The sequence below is a fragment of the Dipodomys merriami genome, unplaced genomic scaffold (assembly GCF_024711535.1).
Source record: "Dipodomys merriami isolate MVZ:Mamm:240054 unplaced genomic scaffold, mDipMer1.0.p SCAF_34, whole genome shotgun sequence".
Classification (NCBI taxonomy): Eukaryota; Metazoa; Chordata; class Mammalia; order Rodentia; family Heteromyidae; genus Dipodomys; species Dipodomys merriami.
The window spans coordinates 7,581,833-7,598,357 of NW_027204937.1; the positions used below are offsets into that span (position 1 = coordinate 7,581,833).

Below are 16,525 nucleotides of genomic sequence, written 5' to 3' on the forward strand. Positions count from 1 at the left end.
GATTAAAACAAAATACAGGCTGAGCACTGGTGGCTCACATCTGCAATCCTAGTACTCAGGAGGCTGAGATCTGAGAATCACAGTTCAAAGCCAGTCTGAGCAGGAAAGTCCATGATACTCTTATCTCCAATAAACTAGTAGAAAACCAGAAGTGGCACTGTGGCTCAAGTGGCGGAGCACTCATTTTGAACTGAAGAGCTGAGGGACAGCACCCAGGCCCAGAGTCCAAGCCCTAGGTCTGACAAAAAACAAATTACAAAAATACAAAAAGGACTGGGGTATGGCATATTTGCCTAGCCTATGTGAGGCCCCAAGTCAAGACCCTACCCCATCTCCACACAGAGAGGAAATTGTTTCTACCTTTCCCTCAGAAACTTGTTCACCCCATCCTCATTCCAGTCAGGTCCACCTTGTAAATGGCCATACTGGCAGACATTCTTACCCTATATTCAGTTGCCAGGTTCTGCCAGCTCCACTTTTGCCTATTTTTGCATATGTCTCCACTACTGACAGACACGTTAGGCAGACTTCTATGGCCTTGCACGCAAACACTATTCTCAGGCCCTCTGCCCCAACACATCATTCTCCCCTGTGTCTCCAGCAAAGGCTGAAATTGCTATAGCAACCAGCTTTTGGTCCTGTGCCCACACATACCCCAACTCCACCTTTCCTAGTACACGTGAGTTATGTGGGGTACATGAATTTCTCAGACAAAGAAATAGGAGCAGCTTTAAGAGCACAGTCTTTTTCTCTTCCTCTGTGATGAAGGCCATGAAGATACACAGAAGTGAGAAAGGAACTTATAGAGCTGTGTCATCAACTGCTCCTGACTGCACTATGAATATAAATGCCTTACAGCAGTGAACAGTTTTCCATGAAATAAGTCCCTTTGCACTTTCCCATTTCACCTTGGACCTGTGGTTCCCGCTTACTATATAGCCATTGGCCCCCCGGGCTCACATTGGCCCCTTGTAATTTTTGGAAAAAGCAAAGCCCCTAAACTTTCCACCTTTTCATGCAAAGTTCTGAGCACTAAATTACTTTCTTGCCAAGTACCAGTGGCTCACACCTGCAATCCTAGTAACCCAAGAGGCTGAGATTTACAAAAAAGTCCCTGAGACTCTTTATCTTCAATTAATCAGCAAAAAGTTGGAAATGGAGCTGTGCCTCAAGCAGTAAGGTACCATTCTTGGGCAAAAAAAGCCAAGTGAGAGTACAAGGTCCTGAGTTCAAGCCCCAGAAGTGCCATGCACACATGCGCATGGATTCACACGTGTGTGCGCGCGCATGCACACACACAATCTTTCTTAACTACTTAGAAGCCCCACATTATCACTGTCCCATCTTTTCCTGCACAGCATGTCAGTCTGTTAACCATTCATTCTACATAAGGAAAGATCTTGATCCATCTCCAGTGTCTAGCGCTATACTTTCTATACAGCACCATCTATAAACAGCAGGCACTAGTTAGTACCTGATAAATGAATTAAAAAAATACTCCAAAAGTAGAATAGAACCCTACGGATCATTCCCCAGGAGCATGTAGTGGCAGTGTTGGTAAGGACAGTAAAGGAGCTCGTAGTGAGCACCTAGCACCACATGACCTGCTCAATCATGACCCGCCAGGAACAAGTTTTAACCCTGACCTTTCGCTTTCAAGAGACAGCACTATACATTTTTACTCCTCAAACTAATTTCTGCTTTCATTAGCTCATCGTTTGATATCTGAGACCTGGGAGGGCAAATGATGCAGCAAACCCGAACTGTGGCTACCTCCAACATTTCACTGGAATGCTACTCTGGGAGTGTTTTTCTTCTCAGAATAAGAAGCCAGGAACTCATTTGGGGACTTGGGCTGGATTAGTTTATACTCAGGTCTTTCCACCAAATGTTGTTCTGTCAATCACAAAACCTGTGAAGCTAAATGGCCTCAGGGGACCTGAACCACAGTACTGACTATATCAGCCAGGGCTAAGCATGTGAGTGTGTGAGCATGTGCATGTGCCTGTACATGTCTGTGTGTCTGTCTGTCTGTCCATCTTTGGGTAAAGTAATAACTCTGGGGCCTGCCTGCATCACTCCCCAAAACTCCCAAATAATTCTGTGGAGCTAACTATACTCACAGGATTATCCCTATAGAAGGGACCATAGGGATGGTGGCATTAAATCCACTGCATGATCTGCTTTGGAAAGAGATCCAGCCAGGCAGTTATTTACCTACCTGAAAGAAGTCTTGATTTCTGGTCAAGTACTCTTCCCAATATACATGGCATCTTAATGGAAAACTAGTGATTATGTCAAAGCAACCAGGTGATACTTTCCAAGTAACAGTTTGTAACCGCCCCTTCCCCCCACCAAGTTTTCCTACATGCACCATCACCAGGAAACTCTGAGCAATAAGAACACACAGTAAAAACAAAGGAAATCAGGAAGAGCTACTTTATTTTCTATTAAATATTCTTCCAAAAGTATTATTTTTATTCCATGTCTGAGTGATAAGAAATAATATTAGAATTTGAAAGACTATAAAGAAAAGGCAAATGTGGATAATTACTTAGGCATAGGAAAAATAAAAATTATAGTAAAACTTAATGAGATTATAATTTGAAAATTGTGCATCTGAAAAACAAATGTATTTTTTCTATTATTTTTAGCAACAGCATTATATGACTCTAATACCCTGATTTTTCAAGAAATAAACCCATTTTAAAAATATTTTTACTTTAAAAATAGGCCTGTGTTCAACTACAAAATTTCCCCCAAGCTTTGAGCATAATTCCTTTTTTTGGGGGGGAATGGTTTCTGATGGTATGATATATGCAAAACTTTTAGATTTTTTTTCCTGGTTAATCCCAATGCAGAATGTTAAGAACTATTAATAAGAAATCCATGAAGGTTATCAACTGTAAAACACTAATTACTGCTCAACTACTAGTATTTCTGTTTTTACCCTAGTTCCCTCAAAGAAAAGTCTTAAATTGAATTTTCAGCAGAATAAACTTTATATATAGCTCTAAGAAAAACAAGAGCTTTTGTTTACATAATCCTTAAGATTTTACTGTTCCTAATTTAAACTCACCCCAAACCATAATTACCATACTAACTTTGTCACGTACAATTGTATGGAATTCCGCCAAGCAGTAGTACACCACAAGACCCTGTTTACCCAGAGATTAGGAAAAACATGATCCATCACCCCGATTTAACAACAAATCTAACTTATGCTAGTTGCCTGTGTATGGTTTCAAGCTAAGCTGTGACAATACAAGAGATGGAGAGATATCTAAATATCTCATCTTGGTTTTCCCAAGTTGTCAGAGGTGTTCTTCACAGTTTTGCTTTGCCTGGCTGAAGTTGAAGCCTCTGTAACTTCATTGCCAGGCCCATGTTGCCAGTGATTTTCAATTTACCTTGGAAGAAGGCCTGTAAGAAAAAGCAAATCATTACTTGGTGATTCTAACGTTTCTAGACTATTCTATCCAAAACTACATAGTTCCTTCATTTGTTCAGGAGCGCACTTAGAACCACTATCCCCATGAAAGAATCTGCAAAGGCCATGCTTTAAAAGTAGAGCAGTAGAAAGGAACACTAGTCCCAAACTGAGTCTGTCTTCACCTGCCTTCCTCAAAAGTGGTCCCTCTCCTAAATATCAGACAAAGAGGGTTCATAATAGATATCATTTAAAAAACATTCTACATGAGTTGGAAATACAAACTGAAATTTTCAATAGGCTGCTCATTTAGAAACTCAGGATTCAGCTGATGCCAGTACTCATGCCTGTAATCCTAGCTACTCAGCTGAGATCTGAGGACTGTTTCAAAGCCAGCCCAAGCAGGAAAATCTGTGAGACTCTTATCTCCAATTAACCACCAGAAAACCAGAAGTGGTGCTGTGACTCAGGGTGGCAGAGTGCTAACCTTGATCAAAAGAGCTTCAGGGCTGGGAAGGTGGCTCAGTGGTAGAGCGCTTGCCTTGCATGCATGAGGCCTGGGTTCGATTCCTCAGCACCACATAAACAAAAAGAAAAAAGCCAGAAGTGGTGCTGTGGCTCAAGTGGTAGAGCGCTAGCCTTGAGCTGAAGAGCTTCAGGACAGTGTCCAGGCCCTGAGTTCAAGCCCCAAGATAGCACAAGAAAAAAAAAAAATCCGTTTAGGAGTCAGTAGAGGGTAGAAGAAATGCCACTAACGGTTCTCCTTTCCCCGTGCAGGGCTGATCCCTACAGGATGGCCACTAGCTCCACAGTGCTCAGTGCTCAGGTTACTCTTTGGCTCAGTGAAAGTGTCGGACCATTCGGAAGGGTAGAGCTACAATGTGTTCCATTTAACAATGCCTAGAATTAGACCACATGATCCTTTCTAAATTTGCCATGTAACAAAATCCCAGGAAAACTAAGAGAAATAGCAAAATGGGAACATAAGCAAGACTCTGGTCTTCACTTAGTCCCTGAAATCAGGAAGAGCTACATGCAGTTTCTGGTAGCCTCAGCTTTTCATAGATATACAAGAAGAAAAGCCTCTCAGGACTTCACCGGTCTGTTTTGTTTTGTTTTTTAAATACCTCCTGGTAGGGGTGACTAATTCCTTTCCCTCCCCCTCCCCTGTCTGGACAAACTAAATATTTCCTTTCTGTATGGGCACAAAGCCTTCTGTCTGATGACTTAAAGGTCGGGTGTCTTTTGGAACACAATATATTTAACATATGTCATTTAAACATATGGACTGAACCACTACATCTCTTTTTTTTGGGTTAAAAGTGATTTCTTTCTTTTTTTTTTTTTTTTGGTGTCTGTCGTGGGTTCTGAACTCTTCTGGGCCTGGGCGCTGTCCTTCAGCTCTTCAGCTCAAGGCTAGTGCTCTACTACTTGAGCCACAATGCCACTTCCTACTTTTTCTGCTTATGTGGTACTGAGGAATTAAACCCAGGGCCTTATTCATACAAGGCAAGCACTCTACCACTGAGCCACCTTCCCAGCTCTGAGAAAGTGATTTCTTATACTAAGAAAGAAAGAGCCCAAACATTAGCTTGGTTTTAATCTGGTCCTTGTGTGCTTTTCTCCTGGAGAGCACCTTGCTTTGTTCCAGCCAAACACTGAGAATTTCACTCAAGATTTCCAGTCAGGTCCTCTACTGAGCATAAGGGAAGGACATTAGCACTTTATTAGAGGGATCTGTCATTTGAATCCTTAATTCCTCTGGCTGTTAACAAGTGCTGAAGGAAAATGAGCCAACAACTCACTCCTCCAACAGACCATCCACAGACACCCTGGGAGGTGAAGGGCAGCAAATGTGAGGTGAGGCCATGTGTGCAGCGGGCCAGCTCCAATCCTGGTGGCCTCTGCTGTGCCCAGATTTCTGGAGCAGGCAGCAAGGGACGAAGTGTAGATGCCAGTGTTGTGTGATCATCCAAAACGCCACAGGCCCAGGGCTCTCACACACCACAGACCTGTGCCTCACAGCTGCTTAGAAAAAGCATTTGAGAAGGAGCATGTGATTGTTTTATCCAATCTTACAAATTACCAGGGAATGTCAGGAATAGAACCTGAAATTAATTAGGCCGAGGCAACAAAAACAAGTTACAATGTAGAGCAAGGTCTTATTTTCAGCTAAGAGGAAGCTCAGAATATGAAGCTGACTGAAAACTGTATATCTAGTCTAGTCTCTTAAAAACAAAAACAAAAACAGAGGCACTTGAGAAATTGAGGACCAAGAGCTACAGAAGACATTTAAATATAATTTAACCCAACAGCTATTCATAAAAACCTAAAAGCAGCTTGGTGCCGGTGGCTCACGCCTGTCATCCTAGCTACTCAGAAGGCTGATACCTGAGGATCATAGTTCAAAGCAGCCTGGGGCAGGAAAAGTCCATGAGACTCTCATCTCCAATTAACCACCAGAAAACCAGAAGTAGTAGCACTGTGGTGCAGAGTGGTAGAACACTGGCCTAGAGCAAAAAAGTTCAGGGACAGCACCCAGATCCTGAGTTCAAGCCCCATGAATGACAAAAAAAAAAAACCCAAAAACAAAACAAAAACACTTAAAAATATCAGACATTAGGCTAAGTTCTGGAACATAAAGAGCAGTAAGAGCAGTCTATCTTTGAAGATACCACCTAATGGTGAAAAGACAAGCACATCATGACTGAGGAGCGCTGCCATTATACTTACTGACTGAGGATTCATTTTCCCAGTCATCAAAGCCAGCAAGTCTGAGTCGGCCATAGTGATTGTGCAGTCAGCCTTTTTATCTAAAATGGATACGCAGAAGGAAGAAGAGAAAAACACATATTCAGGCTCACATGGACATTTCACTCAAGACAGTGACTGCATCAAGAATCATAGTAGAGAACGTCCACATACACATCTATGGCAGCCTGGTACTGTGGCAACCTCCATATTCAACAGGGAATTAAGTTTAATGCAGTATACTTACATGGTAGAATACAATACAGCAGGATAAGGGATGATGTGGATATAGACTACTGACCTGGAAAAAAATTAGCTTTATATTGCTCGTGACAGTTAAGTAGGCTAGCTACAAAATAAACTGAAAGGATTCCACTTTTGCTTAAAAACAGTGTTCAGGGCTGGGAAGGTGGCTCAGTGGTAGAGCGCTTGCCTTGCATGCCTGAGGCCCTGGGTTCGATTCCTCAGCACCACATAAGCAAAAAGAAAAAAGCCGGAAGTGGCGCTGTGGCTCAATTGAGTGGTAGAGCGCTAGCCTTGAGCTGAAGAGCTGAGGGACAGCACCCAGGCCCAGAGTTCAGGCCCCACGACTGGACCCCCCAAAAAAATAAAAATAAAAACAGTGTTCAATTATATAAGTATAAGAAGAATATGTCAATGTAGACACCAATATATTTAGAAGTTATTATGGCCAATAGATTATACTCAATCTCCTGCTATCTTTCCCTGCCTGTATCTTTGCCTCCAAGGTAAGCAGACCTGTGACTTACTCTAAGCAAAAGAATGTGGTACCACTGACAGAAAGAGACTACTGTCACGTCCTTCTGTTACGTAAGCCTCCATCTCACTAGCAGACTCACTTACTCTCCTGATGACTCTGAACAGCTAGCTGCAGTGTGGGAGCTTCCCAAAAAGAGTGACATGCTTCCTCAGAGCCAGCATGACTCTGGCCTACAATCCGTAGAATACTAAACTTGTCATTCTCACACATTCAAGAAATGAATTCTGCCAATAACCTGGATAAGCATGGACACAGATCCTCCCAGTCAGATCTCTAGATGAGGACTATCACAGGCCAACACCTCAACCACAGCAATAACCCAGCTAAATGATCCTCAGTCTCCTGACCAATGAAAAAGTTCAAGGTGATAAATGTGAGGAAAGGTGTATATGTGTGTGCGTGTGTGTGTGTGTGTGTGCGCGTGTGCATGCGCGTGTGTGTGTTGGTCTGAGGGCTTGAACTCAGAGCCTGGATGTTAGCTCCTTTTGCTCAAAGCTAGTACTCTACCACTTGAGCCACAGCAACACTGCCAGCTTTTTCTGAGTGGTAGGAGTCTCATGGACTTTCCTGCCCAGGCTGGCTTTGAATTGTGACCCTCAGATCTCAGTCTCCTAAGTAGCTAGGATTACAGGTTGAGCTACTGGTGCCTGGCCAGAAGACTATTTTAAAAACAACCCTCAGCCAGGCACTGGTGGCTAATGCCTGTAATCCTAGCTACTTCAGAAGCTAAGATCTGAGGATCACAGTTTGAAGCCAGCCAGGGCAGAAAAATCCATGAGACTCTTATCTCCAATAAACTACTTTTTAAAAAAGCCAGTGAGTGCTAGCCTTGAGCAAAAGGAGTTCAGGAGTTCAGGGATAGTGCCTGGGATCCACAGTTCAAGCCCTATGATCAGCCAAAAAAATCCTGTGTGGCTCTACTTATGACTAGCATTTCCACCTGGGGTACAACATAGCCATGTCCACTAAAAGACATGGTAAAGGTCCCCAAATGAGAACAATGCAGTTTTGAAAACCACACATGCAAACATAAGAGCAAAAGAAGCAAAGGCCTCAAAGACCAAGTCAAACTGCATGCACACCTCCACTTATACGCATTTCCAAAGTAAAATCAATCTGTGGTGATAGGACTTGGGACAAAATTCCAATGAGATTTTGGGTGATTGGTAGGAGGTAGAACACAAGGGGTTTCTGGAATGTGTACATTTCTGCATGCTAGTCTGGGAGGTAGGCCCTTCAGATTTAGGCCTAAATAAAAGAAAAAAAAAAAGTCACTAAAAACAAAACAGAAAAAAAAAGATGGTGGGCTAGATTTGGTCCACAGATTATAATTTGTCAATTCTAAGACTAGAGGGTAAAATTGTAAGAGAATTTTTTTTTGGGGGGGGGGGTCAGTCGCGGGGCTTGAATGCTATCCCTCAGCTCTTCAGCTCAAGGTGAACGCTCTACCACTTGAGCTACAACGCCACTTCCGGTTTTCTAACGGTTTATTGGAGGTAAGAGTCTCACAGACTTTTCCTGCCTTGGCTAGCTTTGAACCGTGATCCTGAATAGCTAGGATTACAGGCATGAGCTACCGGTGCCCAGCTATTTTTTATTTTTTTAATTTAATTTATTTTTGTTAGTGAGGCTTGAACTCTGGGCCTGGGCACTGTCCCTGAGGTCTTTCACTCAGCCACAGTACCACTTTTAGTTCTCTAGTTAAATGGAGGTACACGTCTTACAACCGTCCTGCCTGAGTTGGCTTCACACTGCAATCCTCAGCTCTCAAACTCCTGAGTATCTAGGATGATAGGGATGAGCCACCACCAGCAGAAAGTTTTTTGTTTTGTTTTGTTTTATTTTATTTTCTAATTTTTTATACCAAATGTACTTATTTATACAATGCTCTTAAATTAGTAATTATAGTACCATTAATGTATAATAATAGAAAAAAACCTGGGCAAAAGTAAAACCTCATTGTTAAATTAGCCATGACTACCTCAGGCAATCAGAGGTTTCTAGTGCAAAAGGAAAAATTCACTAGGAAAGTAAATGCTTTACTAGTCTGTGTTTTAGGCAACAATCTCTAAAGCAATAGGGCTCTAACAGTGAGCTCCTCATATCACTGAGAACCAGCTCAAGTTAAAGCTTGCTTTCCAGGGCTGGGAATGTGGCTCAGTGGTAGAGTGCTTGCCTAGCATATATGAAGCCCTGCGTTTGATTCCTCAGTACCACATAAACAGAAAAGGCCACAAATGGCGCTGTGACTCAACAGGTAGAGTGCTAGCCTTGAGCAAAAGAAGGGACAGTTCAAACTCCAGGACTGGCCAAACAATAGTTGGGCCTGATCCTAACATCCCAAAAATGGACTTGTAAAACACTGAAAGGCAACTCTGGAAAGCCTGGTTTCCTCTGTTTGTGTGCCAATCCTAGTAGGCCAGAAAGGTCAAATAACATCCAAGATCACACAGCAGATTCTTGTTGCTGAAGGCCATATCCCCAGCTTTGTGCTTTGCTGCTCCTTCTTGTTACAGGAAAGAGGCAGACATTTCTCAGCTCTGTTTTAACTGGGCCTTCATTACTAGTTCAATAGCATCTGATGAATCACAGATGCCTTCCCAGCTCCACAGGTCCTTTCTGGGAGCTTAGACAAGCCCATGGGTCCAAGAAAAATTAACATTTAATACATGGGCAGGGAGGAAGTAATGATTTACTCAGTACTTCCAGTGCTAGGTACTTTATGTAGTTATCTCATATAATCCCCACAACAGCTCTAAGGATAGAAACTATTCTCACCCTTTCTAGAAAAGACAATTTTGGACTCAAGGGAAGGTATTTGTTCTGCTTGGCCAAAATCTGAACCAAGGTTTGGGTGTCTCCAGGATACTATTTTTTTTCGGGGGGTGGGGGCACTTATGGTTTTCTGGAGATAAGAATGTCACGGACTTTCCTGCCCAGGCTGGCTTTGGACCGTGATCCTCAGATCTCAGCCTCCTGAGTAGCTAGGATTATAGGTGCAAGCCACCGGCACCTGGCTTGTACCAGGGTTCTGCATCCTATTGCCCATAAAGGAACCAGGCTGAGAACTCCAGTGCTCGGGGGCGAACTAAAGGAATGGAGGAATAACAAGGAACCCAGAGAGGAGGGAAAGATTTTTTTTAAAAATATAAGTCTTTAACATAACCATGGATATAATCATTCGGGGTACCTAGCAAACAAGCAAATAAAAAACAGTTGAGAAAATCTTACTTTGTACAGTAAGTAAACCTCCCAATGCTATGCTAGAGGCCAGAAGAACTAGCAATTCTCCTTAAGGTACCAGTTCAAACTAGGACAGGTTATTGATGCTTTAATGCAACTGATCTCAAACAAATGGTCATTTGTTTGGTATATGTAAAAAGAGCTGGTAATTTCCAATAGTGGCTTTTACAGGTTAAGTCCACATTTCAGTGCCACTCCTGACTGCCAACAGGTGTTGAATTCGGCAGAAATTCCCTTGTGCCAAGGTGGGATCCCTTCAGTTCTGAGTTGGCACCTAATTGGGGTAGGGGGAAGGACTCATAGTAAGAATCCACCTGCAAAGAACAAGACTTTTTGAAATCATTTAACAGCTTTTTGTAAGCAAATTATCTCCCATGACCAACTAGCTGCCCAAGCTACCACTATCAACAACAATAACATATTAACATCTGTCTGAGAATAACAAAATAGAATTCTAAGTAATTATTAACCTTTTTTTTTTCCAGTCTTGGGGCTTGAACTCAGGGCCTGGGCAATGTCCCTGAGCTTCTTTTGCTCAAGGCTAGCACTCTACCAACTTGAGCCACAGTGACACTTGCAGCTTTTTCTGTTTATATGGTACTGAGGAATTGAACCCAGGGCTTCATGCATGCTAGGCAAGCACTCTACCACTAAGCCATATTTATATCCCCTAGCTATTAACCTTTTAATGCTTAAAAAAAAAAAAAAAAAAAAAGACAGTACTGTATTCCCAAAGCTCTTTCTGTTTCAAAAAACTAGAATCTGGGGAGTTTGCACCTTTTTTCCTCCACCACCTTAGAATGGCAGCTCATATGATGCAAACATAATTTTTTTTTCTGCCCATGTCCACGCTGCTCATACCAGGTAAAATTCCTTGCTGTGATGCTCAGCTTTATGAAGTTTGCACTGATTTCTCATTCTGTGGCATACACTTCTTCCCTACCTCTGAAGGCCACCCTCCATCTCTATTCCAGGAGCTCTGTACCCTTCTCTTCCCTTGAGGTGAATTGCTTACCTAACTACCCTTGCAGAAGAAGCACCTATCCCTCCTCGCCAAGACAAATGCACCACTTCTAATGGCATCCTGTCCCCCAGAACTTCCTCACTAATGTGTCACAACTGTGTCACTGTCTGTGACAGACCTCTTATCTACATGGCCTCCAGGTCCCATCAGCTTCATCCCAGCATCTACCTCTGACAACACTCGCTTTGCTCACAGCCACACTTCTATCTTCTCTTCCTGCCTCCAATCTCTTCCTTTCTAGTTCAGCAGGTCTGTCATAGTTGGGATATGAAGTGTCCCCACAAAAGGATCTATGTTGAAGGATTGCTCCCCAGCTGGTGGTACTATTAAGAGGCAACCGGTTCATGAGGGAGCTAACGTCATCCACGGATTATGCCACCAATGAGTTTATAGCTGAATGAGCTGGTAGGAAGTGTGACCTGGGTGAACAAAGGAGGTCACTAGGGTTATCTTTAAAGGTGATCTTGTCCCTGGCCCGTTCTGGGCTTTCTGCTTCCTGGCTGTTATGAAGTGAATAGCCTTCTTCTTCCATGACCTTTCACCACACACTAGCCCAGAAGCAACAGAACATCTGACCATGGACTGAACACTGAAGCTACTAGCCAAAACAGATCTCTACTCCTTTAAGTTGTTTGTGTCAGGTATTTTGTCTTAGCAATGGAAACTAACAAGAGGTCTAAGACATCAGCTTCTTCTGTAAAACACAGCTCTTTCGCTGGGTGCTGATGGCTCATGTTTGTAATCCTAACTACTCACAGTTTGAAACCAGCTCAAGCAGGAAGAGTCTGTGAGACTCTTATCACCCATCAACCACCAAAAAAGCTGGAAGTGGAGCTGTGACTCAAGTAGTAGAGTGTTAGCCTTGAGAAAAAAACAAAACCAAACCAAGACTGGTATAAAATAAGTACATAAATAAAGGAGGTTAGAGACTTTGCTCTCATGCATGAATGGGTATCATTTTCTCACGAAAAGTTTATCCTTCAGCCTTTCTCTGTCTTGTGCATGCTCACTAACCTCTGCAAGATATTATGACAGAGTCTTCACCAGATGTAGCCACTCAATATGGGAGAGACTTTCCAGATTCCAGAACTGTGAGCCAATGAACTTCTAATGTTCATAATTCAAGCAATCTGTGACATTCTGTTACAGCAGCAGCAAACACTCAAGACAGGTGTCTTCACAAACTTGTCAATGAAGCAGTTGGTTGGGAATCTGGAATTTGGTGGCTGGGTCCACACAACATATAAACCTGACAGTCATCAGTATATAGACTATTTCCAAAGCATGAAGCTATATGAGATTCCTAAGAAGTGAATGAACTAGAAGAGAGGCTTGTGCCACCTCAGTGCTTAGAAGAGAGAAATCAGCGAAAGAGACCATGAAGGAGCAAGCAGCCAGTAAGTAAGAGGAAGACTTTGAGGGCTGGGAAGTCATGACTGTATTTAGCAAGATGGTGTCCCTGTAGCATTGGCAAGAGCAGATTTGAGACAAGAGATCAGGACAAAAGCTGACTGGAATAGGTTCAAGCAAGATTTGGGTGAGAGGAAATGGTGATGCAGAGTACAGATAGGTCTTCCAAGGCAACATAGCTATGCAATGGGCCACAAGCTAGCCAAGAGAATTCTCAGTCAGGTGGTAGTGCACAATTGCTTAGAAGGCTGAAGTAGGAGGATTGTGATTTTGAGGCCATCCTGGCTACATAATGAATTCCAGGCCAGCCTAGCCTATATGATTAGGCCAGTCTTTAATATCTGAGGTGTGGGAGGCAGGTGAGATATTCTCTTAATCCTTACATCAACCCTATGAAGTAGGTGCCACATATCATGCCCACTTGCAATAAGAAAACTGAAGCTTAGAGCTGATGGTTTAGCTCAAATGGTATAGTAGATTACTATCTAGTAAGAATGAGGCCCAAATTTGTCTAATTTTAAAGCCTATGATGGAGCCTCCTCATCTAGGAAGGAGGGTTTTGACCTACTCATTTCCAATGAGTCACTAGTTCTTTAGCAAGGTCCCACACACTGCTCTAAAGGCAGTCCTTTTGGAGAACACGAAAGACAATTCCAGTTTTCCCAGCTGATGGCCTTTTATGAACTTGTTATTGCTTCGTAAGTGGAATCACTACTGTACTGACCTGAGTTCAGAAGCACTGATCCTTTGCCGTTCTTTACATCCACTACCCAAGTGGCTTCTTTACCCCCAGGGCCATCCTTCACCTTGAAGGCAAAAATACCACCAATTTTCTTCACAAACTGTTCACCTTCCTGGAAACAAAGAATAACACTGGGAGTTACATTAAGTCTCTCTCTCTAGTCTTCTCTCCAGTTAATTAAGGTTTAAACAGGTACATGACCCGAGAAGTTAGGCTAGCAAGAATCTATAAGCTCCTGTAAACTACCCAGAAGTCAGAAAGGCAACCAGGCAACACCTTCTACTCAGCAATGTCCTGTAAAAAATCAGCCTCTCTAAAGGTATGAGGGGCTCCATTTTCTGCATGTAAATCCCTTTACATCTAATTTTGGTTTCCCAAAGCTCTGTGTGTGTGTGTGTGTGTGTGTGTGTGTGTGTGTGTGTGTGTGTGTGTGTGTGTGTGTGTGTGTGTGTGTGTGTGTGTGTGTGTGTGTGTGTGTGTGTGTGTGTGTGTGTGTGTGTGTGTGTGTGTGTGTGTGTGTGTGTGTAAAATAAAAATCAATCTTTTTTTTTCTTTTGTCTAAGACCAGGACTCAAACTCCATATCTGACACTTTCACTCACTAGCTGTGTGTGTGTGTGTGTGTGTGTGTGTGTGTGTGTGTGTGTGTGTGTGTGTGTGTGTGTGTGTGTGTGTGTGTGTGTGTGTGTGTAAGTAAAATAAAAATCAATCTTTTTTTTTCTTTTGTCTAAGACCAGGACTCAAACTCCTTATCTGACACTTTCACTCACTAGCTGGCATTTTACCACCTGAGGTCTTGGAGAATGACATCAACTTGGATACAGAAAACATTAACTTCACACCCCTATTTCTACAGATGAGTTCCTTTCTGCTTTCCTTCCTATTTTCTCCCCTTCATTCTCACTCGGTGACCTTCACCTTGACTTTTTGAAAAGGTGACAAAGCTGAACACTGTTCTAGGTACAAAGGATATGGAAGCAGAAGTCAAAGTTAAGTGATGACAATTCTTTGTGCATAGAGACTAGGAGCAGCTGGTAGGCTAAACAGTGAGAGGATGACGACAGACTCATACACGTTGCTTTTTTTGTAGGGATGGAGTGTAGTACTGGGGGTTTGAACTCTCACTGGTAGTATACCACTGAATCACACCTATAGCCTGACCAAGCTGGGCATCTAGCTGCTCAGGAGGCTGAGACCTCAAGCCCCATGACAGCCAAAAAAGAAAAGATTATAGACAGGAATATTTTATATAACCAATAGCTTTTGCTTATTAAGCTAACTCTAACTTAGTTCTTACACAGTGTTGTAACTCACACACTCATAATCTCTTTTAAAAGTAAACTGCCAGAATTAAAAATTGCTGATTAAGACTGCATTTGGGAATCAGCACAGATTTGTGTTCCTGCTCTTCCTTGTGCTGCTTTAAATAGCTTTGGCTTTGTATTATCTTCTATCTGTTGTCATAACTTTACTTCTCTTTGTTGTCCCACTGAATTCTGCACCAGGTGGGGAGGCGGGGGAGTGGAGGACATCTATCAGAGTCAGTGGAAGAACAGACCTTCTTCTATTGAGATCCACTTGTCCTAAGGCTGTTGCTTTAGTCATCCCTGGTCCCCTCCCCTTAACTTGGGTAGCTCACAATACTCCTATTTGAGGGAAAAGAGAAATGGAAGCAAAATCTTGTCCCATGTACATGGCTGTCTTATAAGAAAGATTAGTTGAGAAAAACTAAAAAGCAGATTTCTTTATATATTCTGCCTAATCCATTTCATTTTGTGCCAAAGGTTTCACTTTGCTACCCCATTATTCTAATGGTTCCCAAGTCACTGTCTTTGGTTTGGACTTCTTTCATTAGTTGCAAACCTACACAACTGCCACACATTATAAACTCAATCTATCAAAAACAGTCATGCATTCCAAGTGGTTCCTCTTCTCAGCACAAAATAATTTTTCTTTCTTGCACTGAGCTCTGTAATGTATCCTTTAATTAAAAATATTCTGGGGCCGGGCGCTGGTGGCTCACGCCTGTAATCCTAGCTACACAGGAGGCTGAGATCTGAGGATCGCGGTTCAAAGCCAGCCCAGGCAGAAGAGACCGTGAGACTCCTATCTCCAATAAACCACCAGAAAACCGGAAGTGGCGCTGTAGCTCAAGTGGTAGAGCGCTCGCCTTGAGCTGAAGAGCTGAGGGACAGCGCCCAGGCCCAGAGTTCAAGCCCCACGACCGACAAAAAAAAAAAAAAAAAAAAAAATTCTGGGCCTGGGGGGTCCAGCATCACACACACACACACACACACACACATACACACACACACACACACACACACACACACCCCTCCTAAAAGGTTTTCTATTCCAGCATCACACACACACACACACACACACACACACCTCCTAAAAGGTTTTCTATTCCAGCATCACACACACACACACACACACACACACACACACACACACACACACACACACACACACACACACACACACACACACACACACACACACACACACACACACACACACACACACACACACGGCTCCTAAAAGGTTTTCTATGGTAACTAACACAGCAAATGTAGGTATTCTTGTTTTAGAGTACAGAACAGGGGAACATAACACTCATACATATTTAACAGTTAGTAAGCATGAGTAGCCACTTGAACTCGTTTGTAATAGGAAAGCTATCAGAGACTCAGCACCGTATACTAGTTTAAGCTAGAAGTCTGGAAGGTATTACAGACTCCTTTAGTTCCTCAGCTTTTCTTTCCATTCTACTCCAACCTTACAGCTTAGGTTCTATGATTCTGGAACACAAAAACAAGCCAAAAGCAAAACAAAGTTTAAAAAGTTGTCCTTGAGGGCAGGGAAGGTGGCTCCGTGGTAGAGTGCTTGCCTTGCATGCATGAGGCCCTAGGTTCCATTCCTCAGCACCACATAAGCAGAAAAAAGAAAAAAAAAAAAAAGCCGGGAGCGGCACTGTGGCTCAAGTGGTAGAGCGCTAGCCTTGAGCTGAAGAGCTGAGGGACAGCGCCCAGGCCCAGAAGTGCCCAGGCCCAGAGTTCAGGCCCCATGACCGGACCAAAAAAAAAGGAGGGATACTGAAAAAGCAGCAAAGGATGCTTATGTCCCTTTCTATTTCCCTACA

General features: G+C 42.9%; 1 protein-coding gene across 1 annotated transcript in view; it reads right to left on the bottom strand.

The window, feature by feature from the left end:
• Positions 1-2,425: 2,425 nt before the first annotated feature.
• Positions 2,426-16,525, bottom strand: part of Scp2 (sterol carrier protein 2) — a 77,415-nt gene continuing 63,315 nt past the window's right edge. The window contains exons 14-16 of the mRNA XM_069987208.1: positions 13,364-13,493; positions 6,164-6,243; positions 2,426-3,423 (exon numbers count right to left, since the gene is read on the bottom strand). Coding sequence (XP_069843309.1) covers positions 3,328-3,423; positions 6,164-6,243; positions 13,364-13,493 — 306 coding nt within the window. The 3' untranslated portion in view covers positions 2,426-3,327. The remainder of the gene's footprint in view (positions 3,424-6,163; positions 6,244-13,363; positions 13,494-16,525) is intronic.